This window comes from Grampus griseus, assembly GCF_964374135.1.
Source record: "Grampus griseus genome assembly, chromosome: 1".
Classification (NCBI taxonomy): domain Eukaryota; kingdom Metazoa; phylum Chordata; class Mammalia; order Artiodactyla; family Delphinidae; genus Grampus; species Grampus griseus.
The window spans coordinates 791,606-813,668 of record NC_139017.1 but is presented as its reverse complement, the minus strand read 5'-3'; the positions used below and the strand labels follow the sequence as shown (position 1 = coordinate 813,668).

At 67.0% G+C, this 22,063-nt stretch overlaps 1 protein-coding gene across 1 annotated transcript; it reads left to right on the top strand.

Moving 5' to 3' along the window:
- Positions 1-17: 17 nt before the first annotated feature.
- LOC309830716 (receptor-type tyrosine-protein phosphatase V-like) lies at positions 18-20,275 on the top strand (the record flags this gene model as incomplete). Its single annotated transcript, XM_082667434.1, is given in 48 exon segments — positions 18-243; positions 338-382; positions 681-776; positions 2,490-2,591; positions 5,517-5,589; positions 6,016-6,244; positions 6,248-6,284; positions 6,475-6,744; positions 6,916-7,179; positions 7,854-7,994; positions 7,997-8,079; positions 8,083-8,110; positions 8,208-8,348; positions 8,580-8,805; positions 8,935-8,954; positions 9,797-9,970; positions 9,973-10,077; positions 11,601-11,864; positions 12,025-12,122; positions 12,125-12,212; positions 12,482-12,763; positions 12,993-13,006; positions 13,008-13,137; positions 13,399-13,609; positions 14,122-14,186; positions 14,295-14,350; positions 14,755-14,814; positions 14,921-14,981; positions 15,098-15,176; positions 15,271-15,312; positions 15,774-15,874; positions 15,877-15,893; positions 15,997-16,054; positions 16,057-16,086; positions 16,181-16,263; positions 17,063-17,194; positions 17,733-17,891; positions 18,298-18,340; positions 18,343-18,623; positions 18,937-18,995; positions 19,069-19,204; positions 19,340-19,418; positions 19,510-19,586; positions 19,687-19,721; positions 19,723-19,807; positions 19,912-20,022; positions 20,106-20,178; positions 20,181-20,275. Coding segments are annotated over 48 exon segments (5,364 nt in total).
- Between the last annotated feature and the right edge of the window lie 1,788 nt (positions 20,276-22,063).

The window sequence follows — 22,063 nt, the reverse complement described above, 5'->3', positions numbered from 1 at the left end:
CTTGAGCGACAGCGCACATGGGGAGGCAACAGCTGGGGGCACAAGAGGGGGCGCAGAGGTGGTGGGGGGCCCTCCCCTGGGGTACGGTCCCCATCTTCCAGACCAGAGTCCCAGCTTCCGAGTCCGGGAGGGGCTGTGGGGTCACCGCGCCCGCAGGGGCCGAGCGGGCAGAGAGGCTCTCGCAGCAGGAGGGCCTCGTCCGCCTCTTCTCTCCCTTGGGGGCCCTGCCCGGCCCTCGGGGACGTCAGGGGGTCAGCACCCGTGCCCCAGCCGGGCGCCGTGGCCCCGGGCACCCTCCTGCTCATGCCCCCCCAGACGCCCTCCCGTGTCTCCCCAGGTTCCCACAGCCCTGGCCCGCGGGGCTCCTCCCCGGCCCGCCCAGGTACGTACTGAAGCAGCTGTGTCCCCCAGCGCCTCTCGCCAGCTGTCTGTCTGTCTCTTGGTCTGTCTTTGAGGGCTGAGAAGGCTTCAGGAAGCCAGCTTCCTCCCTCCGCCCCTCCTCGCTGCCACCCACGCACGCCCCAGCTGCCTGCTGCCACCACCAGGGGTCGGCGGCCTCCCGCCTCTGCCCCTGTGGGGGCCGCTGGCCTGTCCTGGCACCTTTGCCACGGGCCCGGCCCTGCTCGCTGGGAATGGCCGAGGTGCTGGGCCGTTCTTGACCACCCGGCCCCCTCCTCCAGGGCATCTCCTCCGGGTCCTGGGCGCATCCAGCCTCCGCCTGCTCGTGGGGCAGGGCCGAGCCGAGCCTAGCTCCAGGCTGCCCCGCAGAGGCCCGGGTACTCCGGCTCCCACGGACCTCGGCTGGAGACAGATTTCCACTTCTTTGCTTCTGCCTCGGAGCCTCGCCTGGAAGCCCTCGCCCCTTCAAGCCGCGGGAATCATGCCAGGCACAAACAGAAGTGGGCACAGACTGGGTGGGACAAGGGGAGGCAGGAGTTCTTGCTTCCCAAGGGGCCAGGCTCAAGGGTCATCCCAGGCCCTGAGCCGCACCCCGGCACCCAGCCGCCTCTGGCCTGAGCCAGGCCAGCTGCCCTGGGAGTCGGTAGTGAAGACAGCTTGGAGGGTAGGAGGGTCTCGGGGCTTTTCCCGTCCCCAGGCCCCCCCAGGCCTCCTCCCAGAGCCCTGACGTCTACTCAGAGACCCATGGAGAGTGGACAGCCTCTGGCTCTCACACCAGGGGACCCCCCCTGTGTCTTCTTTGCCGCTGGGGCGCCTGAAGCCTGGGCCTGGAAGGGGGGTGCCCAAGTCCAAGACCCCAATGGCCCACCTCTGCCTCACCAGCGGGCCTCCTGTTGGCTCCCTGCTTGGCTCCTGTCACCTTGAAACAGTCCCCACACCCTCTGCTCCCGGCACCCACAATCCCATCCTTCCCCTTCCACCCACTTCTCTGATTCAGCCATCCATCAAAGGGTGACAGCAAAAACGCATGACGTACAACAGGCCCGGGGGTGGGCACGCAGGAGGGGGCGCTGGGGAAGGGCTGGCCTCCAGGTGGAGAACAGGATGGCCCTCTGGGGCTCGGGAGGTCCAGAGCTGAGGAAGCACTCGGCTCTGGTGCCCAGACGGGGAGGAGGGGGCAGGAGCCTGGGTGGACCTGTGGGGTGTGACCTCCGCCTCAACTGGCCCTCAACCCCACCCGTGTTTCCACTAGTGGATGGCGGGGGCCTGGGGATCAAAAGGGGGGCAGGAGGGGATTGGAAAGAGGGCCACCCACTCTGGGGCAAGCTGTTGATTGTTATCGAGAACAGGAAGCTAGGGTACCGCAGGCGTGGGGAGGAGGAAGCGGGCGAGGCCCTCCCCAAACTGCTCTGCCTGCGCCCCCAGGCTCTTAGGGTCTGAGCCCTCTGGCTGTGAGCACGCCTCCCTCCAAGGTTTGAGAAGCCGAAGGTCGAGCTCTTGGGTGGAGAGCAAGGAAGCTGGGGGCCAGGAAATGGGGAAGGGGGTGGGGGGCGGGTAGTGGTTGGGCGTTAAGCAAGACCCCGAGGGCCTCTCAGCTCCCTTTCGGTGTGTTTGGGGTCGGTGGACAGTCACCTTGCCTCCTGCCCACCCCTCGCCCCTTTCCACTCAGAAACGCCTGGACATCTTTGGAGGTGCAAACACAGCTGCGGGGCGGGGGGCGGCACCGCCACAGGCCTCAGAGAGGACAGAGCCCTGCAACAGCCCTGCAGCCTGGCCTGGGGGCCGGGGGTCCCGCTGTGCCTTGTCTGGGGTGGACTCTGCCCCATCCAGGCTGCTGGGAGCACGTGAAGGCCTGTATGCCCCAGGAGTGACTCCTGTCCCCGAGCCCCCCCCACCCCCGCTCCTGGCGTGAGCCTGCCCCCAACAGCTCTCGGGTGGCTCACTCCAACTGCTGACTTGCATCCAGAGCTGGGTTCTGGGGTGCAGGAAGCCAGGAAGACCCCGCTGAGCCCTTGCTGAGACTGGAGAGTTACTGCTCCTCCCTGAGGCTCGGGCTCCTTCGCAGGATTGCCGCCCCCCCCCCCCACCAGGGGCCGAGGATCGCCCCTCCCACATCGGTGAGAAAGTGGAACCGGGCGCTCAGAGCTGTCAGCTGGAGAAGCGGCTCCGGGAGGGCCAAGGGCGCCGGAACTGTCCCCCTCCTCACTGCTCCCTTTCCCCACCTGGCCTTCACGCACTGGGCCGCACTGTTCCTCTGCAGCCGCTCCCCAGTCCCAGAGCTGTGAGCCCCAGAGTCCGGAGCCCCCCAGAGGGGCCGGTGTACCGGGAATTCCCACAGGCACTTGTTCCTGCCGCACCTGCTCGCCCCGGGGTCAAAGGCTGCCACCGATAAAAGCCCCGAGGCAGGGGTCTCGGGGACTGGGCCAGCTGCGGGGGCTCTGCACCCGGCCACGTCCTGCTCCCCTCCCCGCCTTCCTCTCCGCTCCTCTCCGGAGAAGCCCTGATCCCGGCACCCCACGAACAGCCCTCAGATCCTGGGCCAGCCCAGGCGGCTTCCATTCCGCGTGTCCCTGGCTGTGTAGGGGAGACAGAGACCTAGAGAGCTGGGATACGCGCGGAGGACGCTGCAGAGAGCCCGGCTGGGAGGGCTGGTGGGAGTGGCTCTGGGTGCCCCCCAGACACCCAGCCCCCACCCGACCCAGTTTCCTGACACCTCTGGGTGCCGGCTGGTGCAGGGGACTTTCCATACTTTTCAAGCCCCTGGCTGAAGGACCCGCGTGTAGGCTGGCCCAGCCACCCTGGGACTCCCGGGAAGAGCCCTGTTCTTTGCTGGAACTCAGGCCCCTGTAGGAGGACTTCAGGACAGAACAGAGTTCTCTCCCTCCCAAGCCCAGAGCCAGCGAAATGGACATGTGTTCCCCAACGTGGCCTTTCTCTCCAGAGGCCTTCCTGCTCCCGCCCTACCCGGCGCCTGCCGCCTTGATGTCCCTGGATGCCACACACGCACGTGCACCCGGGCAGGTGTGTGCACCCTCGTGGCTCACGAGTGTTGCCTGCGTACACTGTAAGGCCACATACATGGCCAGGCTGCCGGCACGCACACCCCCTCGCCCCACGCAACAACCTGGTCAGACGGACCCAGGCCTATCCCCTCCCTGGGGACCTTTGCCGGGGCGTGGGAGATGCCCAAGACCGGCCTTCAGCGGTGGGAGCGGAAGGGGCGCCAGAAGAGGGAGGGCTGCCGGGCAGCAGGGGGGAGACGGGCTGGTTCGCACGCGGGAGCCAGGAGGCCTGGACCTGTCCCCTGTCCGCCGCTGCCTCTGGCTGGCTCTCTCCAGAAGGCATCGGTAAGGTGCTCAGGGCTCTCCAGGTGGAGGATGTGGCTTTGTCTGTGGGAGGGGCTGCTGGGAGGAGACACAGCCCTTGTGGTACCTCTTGGCTGAAAGGAGAGGCTTGGGTTGGGGAGACCGCTTCTACCGTCAGGACCTTCCTGCACCCTCTCCAGGCTGCCCCTGCCCCCCAGCCCAAGGCCGCCCCAGTCTGGCTGGGGGTTGACAGATGTGCCCCTATGGCCAGGTGCCTCAGCCAGGCCCCGTCCATAGGACTAGCTGTGGGACCCCCTTTTCTGGGGAGTCTTGGGAACAGTCTGAGACCTCACCCCTTCCCTAAAGCCATGCCCTGCTGTACCTCTTCTACTTAGATTCCAAATTAGGGTGTTTCCACCCCACGTCTCCAGCCTCTGCAGGTTCACCAAAGTGAGGTGCCCAGGTGAGGGGGAGGGCCAAAGGTTCAGTGTGGCCCCCTCCTCTTGGCCAGACTGGCCCCAGATCAGTTTCCCTAGTCGTTCCCCACCCCCAGCACTTTTGAAAGAGCGCACGTGCACTCGTGTGTGCACGCGCGCACACACACACACACACACGTGCGCGCGCGCGGCCTGGAAAATCTGATGAGGCTGCAGTGCTGAGTTTCCAGGCCCCCATCCAGAGGCTGGTGGGCGGCCCTGAGGTTTGGGGCTGGGCAGAGCGGGGACGGGCAGGTAGCCCCCGGCTCTGGCCGGGGCTGGTCCCTGTGCAGGCCCGCGCTCCCTGCCAGACAGGCTGAGAGAAGGCTCCTCAGGAAGCCAGTTAGCTGCTCAGACTTTACGTACCTACCTGCCTGTTTGCTGGGCGTCCGCCTCCCCACCTGCGAGCCTGCTCCGGGGCCCAGAGCTGCTTCCTTTCCTCCATCTCCCTTTCCTCCTTTCCCCGCGTCAGCTGCCTTGGGGTGGCGGCTCCGGGGGAGTGCTTCCAGGTGAGCTGTTGGCTCCAGGAGGTGGGGGGCCTGACCTCCAGGAGGCTGCCCCGGGCCTTCACAGGCCTGCGGCCAGGTTGGGGCGGGAGGGGAGGGGGCGGGGTCTAGGTAGAGGGGGCGGGGAGGGGCGGGGTCTAGGTAGAGGGGGTGGGGCGGGGGCGGGGCGGGGGGGGAGGCAAGCACGCATCCTAGGGGGCCTGGAGCAGGAGCTGGAGGTCCCAGGTTCAAGCCCAGCTCCCCTCCTCACGCTGGGGCCTGGGCTCTTCCCTCCCTGGATATTTCTTCCTTATCTGGGGGGCAAGGGTGTGAAACCAGAGGGCTCTTCTAGACCTACCATCACTGGGACTCAAGGCTTTTGGGACCGACGCACGCCTGTGTATGTCCACAAGCGACGCACACGCATAGCTGGTCCATCCACCCAGCACCCAGCCACACACACCCCCACCACGTCACCAGGACCCCTCTGCACAGGAACACAAAGGCCCGGTCCACCTCTGCGCGTGCAGGGTCAGACACCCCCTCCTCTCCTGGGGGGCGTGGCGTCGGGGACCAAGCTGTCTCTGCCCACCCGCAAGGCCGTCTCTCCTCTGGGTCTGGGTCTCGAGGGACAGTTTCCTGCCTGGAAAGCCAACAGCTGGAAGAGGGTGGAGCTGGGGGTGCAGGGGGAGATGAGCTTGCCTGCAGCCTGGGGGCCGCAGCCCTGTGCCCCTGACAGGGCCCTGCTGGCACAGGCTCTGGGCTGGGGAGGGAGCGCCTCGCTCTCCGCCCGCTGACCAAGGGGAGGGTGGGGATGGGCTCCTCCTGCTACCGCCCAGCTCTCCCTGCAGACTCGGCCGGGATGGGGCCCCCATTCCCGTGCGCGGTCCTCCTGTGGCTCCCAGGCTTCCTGGCCGAGGTGAGGTGCGCCCCTGCTCTCCAGGGCATCCAGGCCTCCCCCTGCCCCGTGGCGCCGCGGCTGGGCTGCAGTAAGCAGGGCAGGGGAGGCTCCTTCCCACCCCAATGACGGGACAGCAGGACAGTCTGCTCCTGGCCCCAGGGCCTCTGCACCTCGGTGTCCTGCGGTGATGCCCTTCAGCCACGTCTGCGGAAGACAGACGAGAGGACAGCCTTTTCTCTGGTCCTGGCTGGAGCCCAGAGCCTCTGCCCATCTCTTCCCACACCCTTGCCCCCTCTCTACAGGAAGACAAGTGCCCCTCCCTGGAAGGGGGTCCGCTCGGGGAGAGTGGAGGTAGGTGCCTTCCATGGGGAGGGGGCTGGGCAAGGCTGTTTCTCTGCCCAGACCCCGCCTCTGCTCTGGCCCTTCCCACCTCTCCTCCTCTGGGGCAGAAGGTGTTGGGAGACTCTGACCCAGCCCTTCTCCCCCGGACCGCCTCTGAGGGTGAATGTCAGCGTCCAGGGGAGGTCTGCCAGCCACACCCTCTGCCTCAGCTGCCTGACCCCCCTGGGGTCCCCGGAAGAGCAGCCACTCCGGGCCCACACCAACGCGTCCAGCTTTGAGTTCCAGGACCTGGTACCGGGAAGTCGCTACCAGCTGGAGGTGACAGCCCTGCGCCCCTGAGGGCAGAACACCACTGTCATCCGCACTGCCCACACAGGTGCATGGCCTGCGGGCAGGGGAGGGGCCGAGCAGGATGCGGCTGCCCTGGAGGGTTGGCAGGGGGCAGAGCGGCCAGAGACGGTGAGGTCTCTGAGGACCACGCCTGCTGCAGTGACTCGTCAGGGGCACTAGAAGCAGAGGTGATGCCCCGGCCCTGAACTTGGTGCCTCTCTCTGCCTCTGATGCAGCCCTGTTGACGGTCCAGGACCTGCAGCTCTGTAGCTTGGGGAGCCCGTCCCACCTGGAGGCCTTGCGGGGCGCTGCCCCCGGGAGGCAGAATGGCTACCAGATTCTCTCCTACCACCTGGAGTCGCAGACATTGGCTCACAATGTGTCCGCGTCCCCGGGCACCCTGTCCGACAATTCTAGTGACCTCTTACCCGGCAGCGAGCACGCTCTGGAGGTTCCCACCTGGGCTGCCGACCTCCAAGCGAAGCCCAGCATCTATCAGTGGACAGGTAAGGCCAGCGCTCGGCGAGGCCCCGGGGGGCGGCCGGTCTGGAAGTGGGGGGCCGTCCAGAGCCGCGTCCCGTGACTGGGCTCCTGGGCTGCTGCTGGTGGGGCGGTGCCCGGGCCCCGCGTCGGGCCCTCTCTCCAGCCCGGCTGTGCTCTCCCCACCCTTTCTCCAGCGCCTGTGCCTCCAGCTCAGCTGACGCTGCGTGCGCCAGGTGCCAGTGCCCTGCAGGTCTCCTGGAATGACTCTGGGGTCGCCGCCGGGCTGCGTCTCATGCTCACAGACCTCCTTGGCGGCTCCAACCTGACGGCGGGGGTCACACGGGGCATCTCCAGTCACACCTTCGCTCGCCTCTCTCCGGGAACCCCCTACGAGCTGACACTCAGCACTGTTGCCGGGCCCCATCTGGCGGCGAGGCCCAACGCCACCGAGTGGACCCGTGCGTGCTGGGCGGGTAAGGGGTTGCCGCAGAGGCTCTTCAGTCAAGCAGGCAGGAGCCAGCTGGTGGGGTGGGCTTCCAGGAGTCCTGCAGGGAAGGGGTGAGGCCTGCCTGGAGGGGGTGGCAGGAGTCCACCCGCCCCCACCACAGACGATGACGGTGGTGACACTTATCAGCACTGGCAGCAACCATGTGCCAGCCCCGTGCCAGGCACGTCTGTGTGTCACCTCGTTTACCCCCCAGAACAACCCCTTAAGTTGTGTTATCTCCGTACGGTGGAGGCCTCGAGGTTCAGAGAGAGAAGGACCAGGTCCCGAGGCTTAGGAGTGTCCAGCTGGGCTGAGCCCGCGGGGACTTTGCTGCACTTTTGCTCAGGGAAGTGCTGTCTCGCTGCCACTCGCTGGCTGTGGGTCTCGGGCAAAGTGCTGACCCTCTCTGTGCTTCAGCCGCTGTATCTCAAAGCAGGATGAAGATGGCAGCCTTGTGAGGACTGTGAGGTCTGGCACCGGATGTGTTATCGTTTGTCACCACGTCCTCGGCCGGGTCCCAGGACTCACCTGGAATATGGCTCAGGGTCACCGCCAGCGCCTGGATGAGGCCTGGTCCAGGGCGTGCGGGAAGAAGCTGACACGGGGGTCCAGGACCTTCTGCACGTGTGTCTCCCTTCCCCACAGATCCCTCAGTCCCCCTGGACCTGGTACTCGCTCCCCGGCCCCCCGAGCTCTGGGCCACCTGGAAGGCAGGGCCGGGGGCCCGGGATGGCTACCTGCTCAGGCTAAGTGGACCGGTGGAGAAGACCATCACGCTGGGCCCCGGGCCCTTAATGCCACGTTCCCGGGGCCCCTGCCCACTGGACACTACGCTCTAGAGCTGAGGGTTCTGGCCGGGCCCTATGACGCCTAGACCCAGGCCAGTGCCTGGCTGGAGGGGAGTCTGCACTGGCGGGGTACAGGCTGGGGTCCTGCCCAGGGGCACCTGCATCAGGAGACGTGTGAGTCCTCACTCTCCAGGGACCACACCCCCTCCAGATGCTGCAGCCCAGCGCCGGAAAGGCAATGGTACCGAGCTGCCCCTGGATGGGCTGGAGGCCGGCAGGGATCCTGGGACCCAGGTACTGCCCTACACCCAGGGAGCCCCCAGCCTCCTCGGAAACATCGCTGGGCCACCTGGTGCCACCCAGGTCACTCTCCAGGGACCTGGGGCCCACTCAGGGGACAGTGGACACTGTCCCCTCTCCAGGCAACACCCCCCTGAGCACCATAAGTCACACAGGTGAGTGCCAGCCACCGCGGACCCTGGTCTAGGGCTGGGGGGCTTTGCCTCGGGCTGGAGATCTGGGTGGGGACATCACAGCCCACAGACACTGCAGGGCCCCCTTACCAAGCCGCTCCTCTCTCCAGGGCCCCTGGCACCACAGTCACTGGAGGTAATCGGCAGGGGCAGCCCCTCTGACTTGACCGTTGGCCGGGCCCCAGCACCAGGGCAGCGGGAAGCCTACAGGGTCGGCTGGCGCCAGGAGGGCAACCAGAGCTCTCTGGGCGGTCTTGTCGCCTTGGGCCCCGATACTTCCGGCCTGACACTGAGGGGCCCCGTGCCCGGCTCCTGCTGCACCATGTGGGTGTGGGCGTGGGCAGAGGGCCAGCGCCTGCCCCCATGAGTTCCTGGCTGTGGGCCCTGGGGGGCCAGCCTGGGCGGTGGCGGTGGGGACCGATGTCCTTCACACGCTGCCCTCTGTGTGCCGTGTTCCTGGCTCAGAAGCCGTGCGTCCATCCAAGGTGGGGCCGCTCGTGAATCTGTTTGCAAGCATTCTCCACCTCCTGCCATCTGGTCGGCCATCCATCCATCCATCCTTCCAGCAAGTATTTAATGCATGCTTGCCGTTTCTAGGTATGGGGTTGGGCGCTAAAGCTAAGGGTTACGAAGAAGACCATCTAGAAGGGAAGGCTGCCGACTAAACACATGCTTTACGTGCCTGTTGAAGTAACGCGTATTGGTTCATACGTCACAGCGTAAGCGTGGATGCGCAGAGAATGCTCACGGTGTGTCTGAGCCACGTGAAGCTCTGCTCTCACGGGTTAAACCGAGGGCCGTGGGGAGTCGTGTGTGGTTCCGGCTAATTCTTCAGGGCGTACAGAAGGGCCACCTTAAGAGTCAGGGAAGGGTTCCCAGAGGAAGGAGGTGGGCCGAAAAGCGTGTGTGTCTGAGTAGGGTGGGCAGAGAGGGGCCTTAGCAAGGGGCAAGTGCGGACCCAGGCCCTCAGGTTGGGGAGAGAAAGAGAGAGAGGAAGAGAGACAGAGAGAGATTGGGAGGTGGGGGCCAAACGTCAGTGGCTGAGCTGGAGGCCCGTGTCCCGGGTGCGAGGCACAGGCGCTGGGTGCTGGTGGGGACCAGGTGGACCAGACGTCATCCTCCAGGAGCTGATGGTCTGGGAAGCAGGTGGGGCGCAGGCATCAGGGCGGAGACCGTGTCATCCAAGAGGTTTTCCTGGGAGGGAAGGAAGGAGCGGGCTGGAGCCTGGTGGCTAGCTGTGCCTGGAGGCCAGCGAGCAGGGTGCAGACGACGACGCAGGAGGGGCGGGTGCTGGGTTGTTCCAAATCCGTTTCTTCCTGTCCCGCAGTCCCTGCGCCTCCCGCCAACCTGAGCCTGGGCCTGGCCGCCCAGCCCCCTGCCCTGCGGGCTGTCTGCAGCACCGCCCCCCCCCACGTCGGGGGCAGGGACGGCTTCCTCCTGTGGCTGTACCGCCTGAGCCCCCTGGCTCTGGAGGGTGAGGAGACCCTGGCCCCCGAGGCACAGACTTCTCCTGGGCCCAGCCGGCTCCGGGCACCGAGTTCCTGGCGTGGCTGTCCACCCTGCAGGGGCTGGACAAGAGCAGCGGCACCAGTGCCACAGGCTGGACACGTGAGTGCCCTCCGCATGGCCCTGCCTCACAGGCCACCCTTGCTCAGTGGGTCCCAGGGGCTGCACGGCGCCCTGACCTCCCTGTGGTCCGTGCGCAGGCCTCTGGGCTGACTACGGTTGCTCCCTCGGGCACCAGGACACCCCTCGCCCTGGCCGAGAGTCCCCGGGGCCTGGCCCTTCTGGCACCAGGAAGGCGGGCAGAACCTGGGCTTTGCTCCCGGGCGGTGGCATGGGCTGGGCCCTCGAGCTCTCTCACGACCAGCGGCGGGGAGGTGGGGACTGGGTGGACCAGAGGACTGGCTGCCAGGCCCCCCGGGCCCCTTGCTCAGTGTTGTCTCACTTAAACAACATCCGGGAGGCCTCCGTCTCACGGAGGAGGAAGCCAAACACAGGGCAGGCTCCCAGTCCTCAGTGGGGCGTCGGGGTTCACGTGCGGGCAGTGTGGCCCAGGGTCCACGCTCCTGGCCACGTAACAGCCCCAGAGAGAAGGGGGGGTTGGGGGGGCCCCAAGAAGGGTCACAGTTCCTGAAGTACAGGACGGGTCACACGGTGAGGCCCGGAGGCCCAGAGCCGGGAGGCTGGGCCAGGAAGCCCCTCCCAGAGGCCCGAGGCCTGCTCGGTGGAGCCGGGCAACAGTGGGGTCTCCTTGCCCATCCTTCTCCAGTGTGGTGGCCCCCACTGCCCGCCCTGCCCTCCCGACCCCTCCCAGGACCCTGAGACCTCGGACCGGCCTGGGAGGGGTGGGAAAGCTCCGGCCAGGGGCTCTGACTGGCTCAGACCCAGATCGGGCCTGTGCCTCTTTGAGCCTCAGTTTACAAAGGAGGGGTCCACCAGGTGACCCCAGGCCCTGGGCCCAAGGGGAGGGTGGAGGGGCCCCGCCTGGACCCCAGACACTGCCTGCCCTTTAACCTATCCACCCACTCGGGGGGCTGCCAGGGCTGGGGCTGGGCCCAGAAAAGGCTCTGCGTGTAACCCCCTGGCCGCCCCGTCTGGCTGGGAGAGCAGTGATCGATGCGCTCACTCAGCATGGCTGGGGCTTGTGCTCTGCTGTCTGGGGAAGTCGGGAGGCGGTCTGCCTCCCCACGGGTAGAATCTCCTCTCACTGGTCACCTGAACCGGTGTTTCGCGACTGGGCCAAGGGTGGAGGGCCAAGTGGGGCCCTTTCGGGAGAAAGGAGCCATGATCGGGGCTGTGCTCTTCACCCCGCACTAGAGCTGCCCTCAGCAAGTCCCCAGTCCCCGCACGGGGGAGGCGTCCCCAGTTCCGTGGCCACAGGTCTGAGACCCAGGCTGGCAGAGTCCTCGGCGAGTGGACGGCTGTCCCTCAGTGTCTGCGTTCCAGCCCCTCTGGGTCAGGGCCCGCACCGATGACCTTTTACCTTCCTCACCTCTTTAGAGACCGAATCTCCAAATACAGTCACGCTATGAGGTCCTGAGGGTCTGGACTTCAACCTGAATTTGGGGGGAACACAGTTCAGGCCATGACACCTCCCTTCTCTCCCCCCGACCCTGTTGTCCCCGCAGCCCCCCTCGCCCCCCCTCTGGTAAGTGTGGCCAGTGAAGGCCCCCCCCAGCCCTGGGCATCCTGGGTCCACACACCGTGGGGCCGGGACGGCTACCGGGGGACCCTGTACCAGGCAGGCGTCCCGGTGGGCTCCAGCCCCGTGGGGGCCCAGGTGGATGGTGCCAGTCTCTCAGCTCTGACTCCGGGCACTGAGTACAAGGTGCAGGTGGTCGCACAGGCCGGGCCCCTCCGTGTGGCAACAGCCGGCGCCTCTGGCTGGGCCTGTGAGTGGCATTGGAATGGCCGGGGGAGGAGCAGCGGGCAGGGCCGCCCCTGGACCCCTGCTCCCTCCCTCGGTGGCACTGCTGCCCCCCAGTCGCCCGTCCCACCTGCACCCCGAGGGCCCTGCGTGGGGTCACAGGCATCCTGCTCTCCTCCCCACAGCCCCACTGGTGCCCACCAAGCTGCTGGTGTCCATGCAGGCGGGCAGTGCTGTGGTCAGCCTGGCCTGGGCCAGCGGCCGCCTGGGGCACGGAGTGTGCCGCACACGCCTGGACTCGACCTCTCCCTGTCCGTGCTGTGCCCGGCGGGGCCGCTCCAGGCCTCCACGCACCTGGTGCTGCTGCCCGTGGGTACGTCGGTGTCTGTCAGGGGGAGCAGAGCACCCTGAGCGCTGCCCATCCTGTCCCAGCCCTGCTCGTCTGGGTGTGTGCCGTGCCCACCCGCCCTCGGGATGCCCCTCGCTCTCCAGATGGGCGTCAGGTCCCGAGGAGACTTATTTCTCCCTGTGGCCGCTGCCCCTTTCCAGGGACAGAAATGCCCGGTCCCTCTGCGCCTCTGACTTTGACCACCTCTGGGGCTGCGCTGACTCCCACGCGATGTGGAACCCTTGAACCCGCAGAGCCCGGCCCAGTGGAGGACGTGCAGTGCCAGCCCAAGGTCGCCCGCCTGGCCCTGGCCTGGATGGTGCCCAAGGGGGACGTGGACACGTGTCCGGTGGTGGCGGAGCAGCTGGCAGCAGGAGGGGACGCCCACCTCGTCTTCCAGGCCAACACCTCTGGGGATGCCCTCCTGCTGTCCCGCCTGGAGCCCGCCACGTCCTACCGCCTCAGCCTCTCCGTGCGGGGCAGGAACGGCCTGTGGAGCCGGGAAGTCACCGTGGTGTGTGCCACTGCTGCCGAGGGTAGGCGCCCCCTTGGCCTCAGGCCCCGTCCCTCAGTCTTCCTCCCCCATCGCCCCCAGCCCCGGCCCCGACCCTGACCCAACGCCACACTCGTTTGACACCCCCTGCGGGGCTTGTGCCCAGCACCCAGCCCAGTTTGGATTCTGTGCGTCCAGTCAGCTGCCATTGCAGGCATGACCCTGCCCTTGGGGACTACTGTCAGGGCCTCACTCTCCCCCTCCGCCCCCAGCCTGGCACCCCCCACCCCCGAGCTGGCCGAGGCCCCCAGCTGGAGCCTGAGATGGGGATGGACGCGCTGATATCCCAGGGCATGTTTGGCGAGGACGACGGGCAGATCCAGAGCTATGGCGTCATCGCCACCGCTAACATGCCACGTGAGTCCCGGCCCAGGCGGGTGAGGGACCCTGGCTACTGCCTGGCAGGGGTGGCAAGGGGCCCAGGCGCTGACACGGGTGAGATGAAATGTCTGAGGCCGGCGGGAGTCTCGGCGCAGGAAGGGGGACTGGGACGTTCTGGCGGAAGGGCCTGGTATACTAACGGGGGCGGGCACGTCTAGAACACGGGCAAGCCCCTCTGGCGGGGAGAGGCCCCACCCCACTGCCCACCTGCCCCGCCCCTCCCCGTTCCTCTCCTAGCGGCACAGCCTCCCTGTGACGCCATCAACCACACCTGGTACGACCAACACTACGGGGGACGTGACTCCTACCTGGCCGCCCTGCTCCCCGGCCCCTTCTACCCGGGGCCCTGGGCCGTGCCGACGTCCTGGATGGTGCCTGTGGGAACAGAGGACTGTGGCCAGACCCAGGACGTTTGTAATGGGCAACTCAGACCGGGTTCCCGCTATCGGTGAGGGCCAAGGCTGAAGGGAGGGGGAGACACTGAAAGTTTCATTGATGTGTTGTTTACACCTGTGTCAACAAAAGAGCTGGACTGATTCATAGAGAGGAAGCATGTGCTGGTCCAGTAGGGTCAGTAGAGCTATTCTGACTGAGCTTCCTGGTAGGCAAGGCAAAAAGGGGAATGCCCACCTGCCACGTGGTTCTTTTCTCAGCAAAGCAGGGGATGGATTCTCTTTCACTTTGCTAGGGCTATACTGAGGATACCAGGCGCCTGTTTCTAGGGCTTCTTGCTCTCAGAATAGGGCAGTGGAGGCAGGAGAGAAGCCAGGAGAGGGTGGAGTTCGCTCTGAAGTCTCAGATGACGGGGCGCCAAGCCCTAAACAGGCGAGGGGGCTCCTGCTACCTGACCATCTGCTGCCCGGGACTCAGTTTCCTGGGAGGGGCGCGGCCCTCTTTGCCTGCCACCGCCCTCCCCCCCCCCCCGGCCCCGCAATGGAAGGTCCTGCCCCTCTGTGACAGGTTCAGCGTTGCAGCCTTTACCAGGTACAGCTCTGAGCCCCTCATCTCCTTCTCAGCCTTCTCAGGTAGGTGGGCACCCAGCTAGGACTCCAGCTGGGTCCTGGGGTGGGGATGGGTGCTGGGACCTCCCTTCTGAGGCTCAGCTACCAGCGGGGACCTGTCCTGCCTCACAGAGCTGGGAGCCCCAGAGCCAGCGAAGGAGGTGCTCCTGGTGGCAGCCCTGACCTGGGTGGGCTGGGGGTAGTGGGCAAGACAGGCATTGAGGAAACGGTTTGCTGCTGCTGCGATCGCTCTACCCTCCCGCAAGGCTCCCCTCCGCCATGCTGCTCCCGGTTGGCCACCGTATCCTGGAGCAGCGCTGACCAGTAGGAACATAAGGCAGGCCACAAGTGAGAGCCACATCTGTGGTTCCCAGTAGCTCTGTTAACAAAGAGAAAAATAAACAGGTGCCATTAATCTCAGCCACGTTTTATTTAAACCAAGATACTAAAAATATCGTATCAACATGTGATCGACTTTTTTAAATGATTAATGAGAGATTTTACATCCTTTTCTTCTAATCAGTAAAACTTTGAAATCCTGTGTGTAGCTTATGCTTGCGGCAAATCTGAAATTGGAGCCGCTCCGGTTCAGGTGCTCAGTAGAGTAGCCCAGGGCACGTGGCGACCGTACTGGACGGAGCAGCTCCAGAAGGTGCGGGGCCAGGCCTCCGCCCTCTCATCCTCAGGGGTGTTGGGGGGGCCCTGCTCAGGAGCTGGGGGCAGGGAGGGCTCACAGGCCGTTCTCGGTGCCCGTCCAGGGTGGTCCCCCCGGCAGCCTTCTCTGGCCTCGGTTCGGCATCTGGGACTTCCTTCTGCAGGGTGAGGGCTGTCACTGCGCCCTCCACCCAGGGGGTCTCGGGCCCAGGGGAGGCTGGTGTGTCTCACGGGGTGGCAGGTCGGGGCTGCCCAGCTCACCCTTCCGTCTCCGTCCACAGAGCCCCTCCCAGCAGCGGTGGGTGTCGCAGCGGGCGGTGGCCTTGCGCTTGGCGCCTTGCTGGGCCTGCTGTGCTGGAGGTGAGTGCAGGGGCGGAGGTGAGCGGCGGGGAGGGCTGGGCCGGCGTGTTGGGGGAGCCCCAGGCTGCCTCCCAGGCCCCGTCACCCTCTGCAGGTCGGAGAAGAACCTGTGCTCCCAGGAGCTGGTCAACCTGCGGTGAGTGTGTGGCCCCTGTGGGGCGGGGCAGGCGGCCCGCCCTCCACAGGCTCGGTGATGACGGGGTCTCCCCGGGACTGCATCCCTCACCCCCCCAGCCGAGCCCGCCCTCAGCCGCTGTCACACCCTCGTCACCCTGCTCCCAGGGGCCCCCGGCTCCTCCCAGGCCCTCAGCCTCTGCCTCCAGACTCCCGTCCTCTCGGTCCCCGACTGACCACCTGGACGGTTGCGGGCCAAGTCGCTTCCGTCTCCTTCTTTCTCTCCGACGTTGGATTTCGCAATCTTCCCAATATCGCTACTGTTCTTCCTTCTCTCGGCCGCACCCTGAGCGGCGCTGCGAGCAGCTGTGCCCAGAGCCATCCTCAGGACCCGGGGTCGGGGCCTCAGACACTCATGCCCACCTCCTCCGAGTGTGGTCCTGTTTGCCCTGCCCCCTCTCTCTGGCCCCTACCGGCGCCCAGGGCAGGACTCTGCACACCCTCTTCCCCCAGGTGGACCCACTGGCCCATCCCTGCCCACAGCTTCCGACAGGGCTACGAGGCCAAGAGCACCTGTGCCCACCAGGCTTTCAGGAGTTCGAGGTGAGGCCTCTGCCGCCCCCAGGCTCTGGGGGGCCCCAGCTGTGCACGACCCCGCCCCCGGTGTGGGGGTGACATGGGTCTGCTTCGGCCCCCGTCTCTGCAGGAGCTGAAGGAGGTGGGCAAGGGGCAGCCTAGGCTGGAGGCCGAGCACCCTGCCGACACCACGAGAACCGCTACCCTCTCGTGCTGCCCTGTGAGCATGGTAGGCAGGGGCGTGCGGGCCGGAGCTCGGCCCGGAGGAGGCGCTGCGTGTGCCCCCCCGAATGCCCGGCTTTTAGCGTCTGCAGATGACCGCTGCCGGGTCAGGCTGACCCCGCTGGACGGAGAGCCTCACTCTAATTACGTCAACACCAGCTTCATCCACCAGCAGGTAGAGCCGCCTGCGCGCTGGCTGCGGCGTCCACTCGGGAGGGGCCCGGTTTGCAGGACACGCTGTCCTGCCCTAGCCGTCCACGAAGACCGCCAGCTTGTGTGTCTTGTGTGTTGGTGGCTGTGCTGGGACCGCAGGAGGCAGGGCTGGGCTACGCGGATTCCCACCTTCAAAGGAGCAGGAGTTGTGTGTGTGTGTGTGTATGTGTGTGACACCTGCCACGCGGCATGACAGGTGCTGTAATAAGGGCACACGTGTGGTGCTCAGAGCTCGTGAAGAAGGAACGTTTAGTCCACCTAGGAATCAAGAGAGGCTTCCTGGAGGAGGGGGCATTTGGTCTCTTGAAGGATGAGCAGAATCCTGATAAGTGATGAAAGAGGGGCAGACATTGCAGCTGGACAGACCCAGAGAAGAGCCGGGCGGTGCATGTGGACAGAGTGGGGCGGGGTCATCAGGCGGAGGCAGGAGAGGCAGATGGGGCTGTTGGAGGAGGGACTGAGTGCTGGCCTCGGGGAGCTGGGTGGGCAGTGGAGCCCTGGGAGAAGTGCAGGTGGTGTGGGTCGGGTGGTGAAGGGGTGGCCTGGGGAAGCTACTTCAGGGCCATCAGTGTCTTGTCATCGTCCCATCGAGGTGGGGCTGTCTCCAAGTCACCCTCCTGATTTGGGTCCTTGGTGCACGTGTGTTCACGTGTGTGCACACGTATCGACCTGCACACGAAGTCCTCACTCCCAGAGATCACCCGTGGGATGCGTGGCTGTGGGCTGGGGCCCCAGTTAACGTGATCCTGCCCGCCCCCCAGGGCTACACCCGCCCACAGGAGTTCATCACCACCCAGGGGCTTCTGAAGAAGACCCTGGAGGACTTCTGGCAGCTGGCGTGGGAGCAGCAGGTCCGGGTCGTCATGCTGACGGTGGGCATGGAGAGTGGGCGGGTGAGCGTGCCACAGCCCCCGGGGTGGCCACCAGGTGGCAGGCTCTCCCCACAGGACCAGCTGTGGGTCTGGGAGGCCAGGTGAGGCCTGGGGGTTGGTGGGGTCCCCGGGCCGCCCAGGATGGGGCAGGGAAGGAGACCAGGAACCCAGGCTCCCAGCTGGACTCGCCTCCATTGCCTCTGCTGTTTCTCACCGAGACCACCCTCTCCTGCTCCAGGCCCAGTCTGCGTCCCTGCTTTAAACACGCCTGTGCCCTGCTCCGTGCGGGGCCCTGGGATAACACCTTTGAGCCCCTCCAGCTGGAGCGGAGAGGCCAGGCCAGGTGGTCCTAAGTAAGGCCATGCAGTTTGCACAGGCACCCGGCAGCTGCCTGGAAGTCCCAGGGGTCACATAGAGGTCTGGGGGTGGAGGTGCTGGGGCCGGGCAGGGGGAGAGAGGCTTCCGGACAAGCAGGGTGGCGGACACAGACGGGTGGGTGGGAGGTGCTGATACAGCAGGGGTGGCAGTGATGGGTGGGCCCACATCCCTCTGGCCCTAGGTGCTACGTGAGCACCACTGGCCAGCCGACTCCACCCCTGTCACCCACGGTCACATCGTCCACCTCCTGGCCGAGGAGCCCGAGGACGAGTGGACCACGCGGGACTTCCAGATGCAGCACGTGCGTACCCGCGAGCGAGGGGTTGTGACTCCTCGGAAGGTCAGCTCACCTCCTGGGCCCCTGGCCTCCCCCTTGCCCAGGAGGTGGGAGGTTAGGGAGGGTAGGGAAGCACAGGGAAGGCTAAGGGTCATCCGAAGTTGGGTGAGAAGGGACGGTTTCTGCCCTGCCCTGCACCCAGCTCAGGGCCCCCGCTCACCCCAGACCCCTGGGCCCCATCCGCCATCCCAGGCTGTGTCCTCCTGGGGCAGCAGTGCCCCCCTCCCCCTTGGGCCCCCTGCAGGCAGACTTCCCGGGAGGCTGGAGGAGCTGAGGGGAGCATCCCAGTGGGGGGGGGCACCACCCCGCCCTCAAGAGCTGGTGACAGAATGAGGGCTGAGCAGAGGACAGTGGGTTAGGAGGGGACGGAGAAGCAGCTCCTCTGCCCCCCAGCCTCCGGGCTGCCCAGCAACTGCTGCAGTTCACCACCCGGCCAGACCACAGCGTCCCCGAGACCCCAGCTCCCTGCTGGCCTTTGTGGACCCCGTTCGGGAGAGGAGCGGGGCCCGTCCTGGTGCAGGCAGGCGGGGCAGGTGGCGGGTGGTGGGGTGGGCTGGGGAAGGGCCCTGCTTCACAGCCCTGGGCCCTCTGACCCTCAGTGCAGGCGTGGGCCGCTCGGACACCTTTGTGGCCCTGTCAGGGCTGCTGCAGCAGCTGGGGGAGGAGGATACAGTGGACGTATTCCACACGGTGTGCTCGCTGCGCCTGCACCGGCCCCTCATGATCCAGACCCCGGTGAGGGCAAGGCAGGTGGGCTGCGGACCCTGGGAGGGCGTGGGGCAGACAGCCGGGCCACAGGGTCCCCAGGGGCCAGGGAAGAACCCCGGGGGAGGGGCTCGGACACTCACCCTCCTATCGGGGCTTCTGTTTCCCTTTGTGCCGGGGGTGGGAGTTGGGAGGGCCCCTGCCAGCTCTGACGCGGGGGGGCCCCACGGGAAGGCTCCCCAAACCCCCTCCCCTGCCCCGGGCCGTCTGGCTGGTCAGGGCCTGGAAGTCTCCCTGCTGGGCCACGGTCCCTCAGCCGACCGCCTCCCGTCCCACCCCCCAGAGCCAGTACATCTTCCTGCACGGCTGCCTCCTGAGCAGGGTCCTGGAAGGGGCTCCCTGGCACCTCTGAGCACGTGCAGCACTGGGAACTTGGCCCGGTGGGGGGCAGGGTCCCCATCCCTCCCACCAACAGGCTGCCAGCTCCGTCCACGCAGGGCCGAGGAGACCAAGAGCGGGAGCTGGGCAGCCTCCGGCACCCCCGACGCGGCCCGCGCCCCGCGCCCTGCCCAGGCCGCAGCCCATCCCCGTGCGGCGCTTCCTCCCCAGGCGTGATCTGGCGACGCTGGCTTCTTGGGGGAGCACAAGGTGGCTGCGGGCTGGGCGGCACAACGACGCGGGGTCCCCTCGTGCCACCACTTCTGCGGCCTGTCTCATGGTGCCCCTCTGCCCATCACCCTCCCCAGCTTCCGCTCCAGGCCCTCAAGGACCAGGCCAGCTCTGCGATGCCCTCTCCTGGCTGTGGGCAGGACGGCATGGCCTCCCGTGAGTGCCAGTGGGCTTGCGGGTGGACGGGGCATCGGGCGTCGGCCAGGCTGGGACCTCCGGCAGCCTCACCCTTACCCTCGTCCCGCAGACGGCTGTTGTCACGGGCGGTCCCCTCTGGCAGAGGACGGCCCTGCTGGAGAGATGCCCGCAGCCTGGCTCTTCCCCGTGGGACCATGCCCTTGGGCCATTTGTGCTTCCTGGTCTGGGGCTGGGAGGCTGGGGGTCCTAGAGCTGAGACGGGCAGGGGACACCCTGTGCTCTGCAGGGCGGGCCCTCTGGCCGCGATCACGTCATGCTGACCGGGGCCCGCAGAGCTCTGGGAGCTGGTGTGGGAGCACGGGGCTCGCGTGCTGGTCTCCCTGTGCCTGCCAGACCCCCGGGAGAAGGTGAGGGAACAGGGGCAGAGGGTGGGATGCCTGGGGGTTGGGGTGGGGCTGTGGTGTGACCGGGGCTTGGGTGGGGATGGGCTGACCGGCCGAGCAGCCCTGACCCGGTCTGGGCCACAGAGTCACAGCCCGTCGCCACGGACGCGGTGACCGTGCGCTGGGTGGCCGTGAGCAGTGCTGCAGGCTGGCCCTGCACCCTCCTCAGTGTCACACGTGTAAGCTAGGGCCGTGGGCTGGGGGTGGGCTCCGCGGAACAGTCCCGGCCCCTCCAGGCACCGGTGCCAACGTCTTTGCCCAGCGGGGGAGCAGGAAGGAGGGGCCGGTGCAGAGGCTGCAGCTGCCGTGTGGGGAGCCGGGCAGGAGCTCCCCACCATGACCCTGCTGCCCTTCCTGGCTGCCGCGGGCCCGTGCTGCTCCTGGGGCGTGGAGAAGCTAGGCACGCCGCTCAGCCACTGCAGGTGCCGCTAGACAGGGCCCCAGAGGAGCAGGCAGAGACCCCGCTGCCCCGCGGCTCGGGGTGTGGGTACGGACACAGCCCCCTCCTCACTCTGCCCTGACGTCGTCTTTCGGGAGTCTGTTCCCCGACACCCGCCGGGCCCCGTGCCGTGAAGAGGCCGAGTCGGGGAATAAGGCATGTGGTCAAGCCAGAGGCCGAGTGCGTTCTGTCCATCCATGCCAGGGCCTGGTGGGAAACAGGAGCGGGGCTGGGGGGGCCTGGTGGGTGGCTTTCGCGGGGCAGCCCCCAGCCCCGCCCTCCAGTTTCCCTGTTCCTCAGATCTAGTTTCTAGTGTCCGGGGGGCGGCCCTGGATTCAGAGCAGGTTACTCGGGGCGAGGCGGCACAGCTGCTGCCCTGTGCACAGCAGGACCGACGCCAGCGGCAGGCGCGGGGGGGCTGAGTTTTCTCTGCCTCCTTTGCTCCACCACAGTGCGGGAGTCTGGGGAGGGAAAACCAGGAGGAGAAGCAGAAAGGAGAGCAGGAGTGCTCACCGTGGCGACACCATCACCTGTGGCCTCACCAGGTCCCATCCGTCCCCTCATCAACCAGGAGGCCCTGGACGGCTGGCGCCAGCGGCGGGGCCCCAGCTGCTCCCGGTAGAGGGCCTGGGGGACACAGAAAGCCTGCACAAACCAGAGCAGGACGCCCCGAAAGGAGTCAGACCCCGAATCGGGGAGGGGCAGGGCTCTCCTTGGCCGCCCCGAGCTCCTCGTGGAAGGCGAGGGGTCAGAGGCCGGGAGGTCCCTCGCGGCCTGTGCAGCAGAAGCTGGAGCAGGGCAGCCTCCCCGCTCACCTGGGCCTCCCTGGGCTGGGTCACACCCTCTGCACACTCGTTCCCAGGAGTCGGGGTTGGCCCATGACGACCCTCCAGTAGGCGGGCTGGAGCCTCGCACTGGGCCCGGGCCCCGCCATGCTGAGGGGGCAGCAGGGCCCCCACACCAGAGCTGCAAAGGAGCAGGAGGGCCGCAGCGAGTGGGGAGTGAGGCCGGGAACACGGCCGAGTGGCCAGCACCCCTGTGGTCTCTCCGGCCCTCCGTGCACAAGGACCACCCAGGCCTTCCTGGGGGCTCATCTACGTCAGGGCCGAGCCCCACACCCCAGAGGCCAACGGTTGGTTTGATTTCCGCCTTCCTGGCCCAGCCGTGCAGCCCCTGGGGCCCAGGAGGTGAGAGCAATAACAGAGAATGGGAGGGGGGTGATGAGTGGCCGTGGGGGGGTGACGGTCCTGGATGAAGGGCCACTGGCTGCCCTGAGGCTTTCAGGCTGCCGCTGTACACTCAGGATGGACCGTGTGGGGAGAGTAAGGTCAGGAGACGCGGCCGGCTCTCGCTCCACCCTGGGCTTGGCCCGGCGCCGGGATGAGCCCCGCTTCCGCCACCGTCTCTCGCCCTCAAGCCTCCCGCCTGGCCCTTCCAGCCTCAGGCTGGTGGAGCTGCAGCTGCCGGACTGGCCTCCAGGTGGCGCCAGACTGCCGACTCAGGCCGGCCCGGACCGCCAGGTGGGCGCGTCCCCCAGCCGGGCGCCTGGCTCCATCGCGGGAGCAGGGTCCAGGGCTCCCGGGCTCCCACCTGACTGGGGCCGCGTGCAAGACGCTTTGTGAGTGGACGTCACACCTTCTCTAGTGGGGGGCCTGGGGCTCGGCTGGAAGTCTCCTCTTGTAGCCACCCGACCTCCACCCGCCCCGCGGCTCCGGCCCTTCACGGCCCACCTGGCGAGACAACCCCTCGCTCCCCTCCCCAGGAGCCAGGATGCGGCGGGT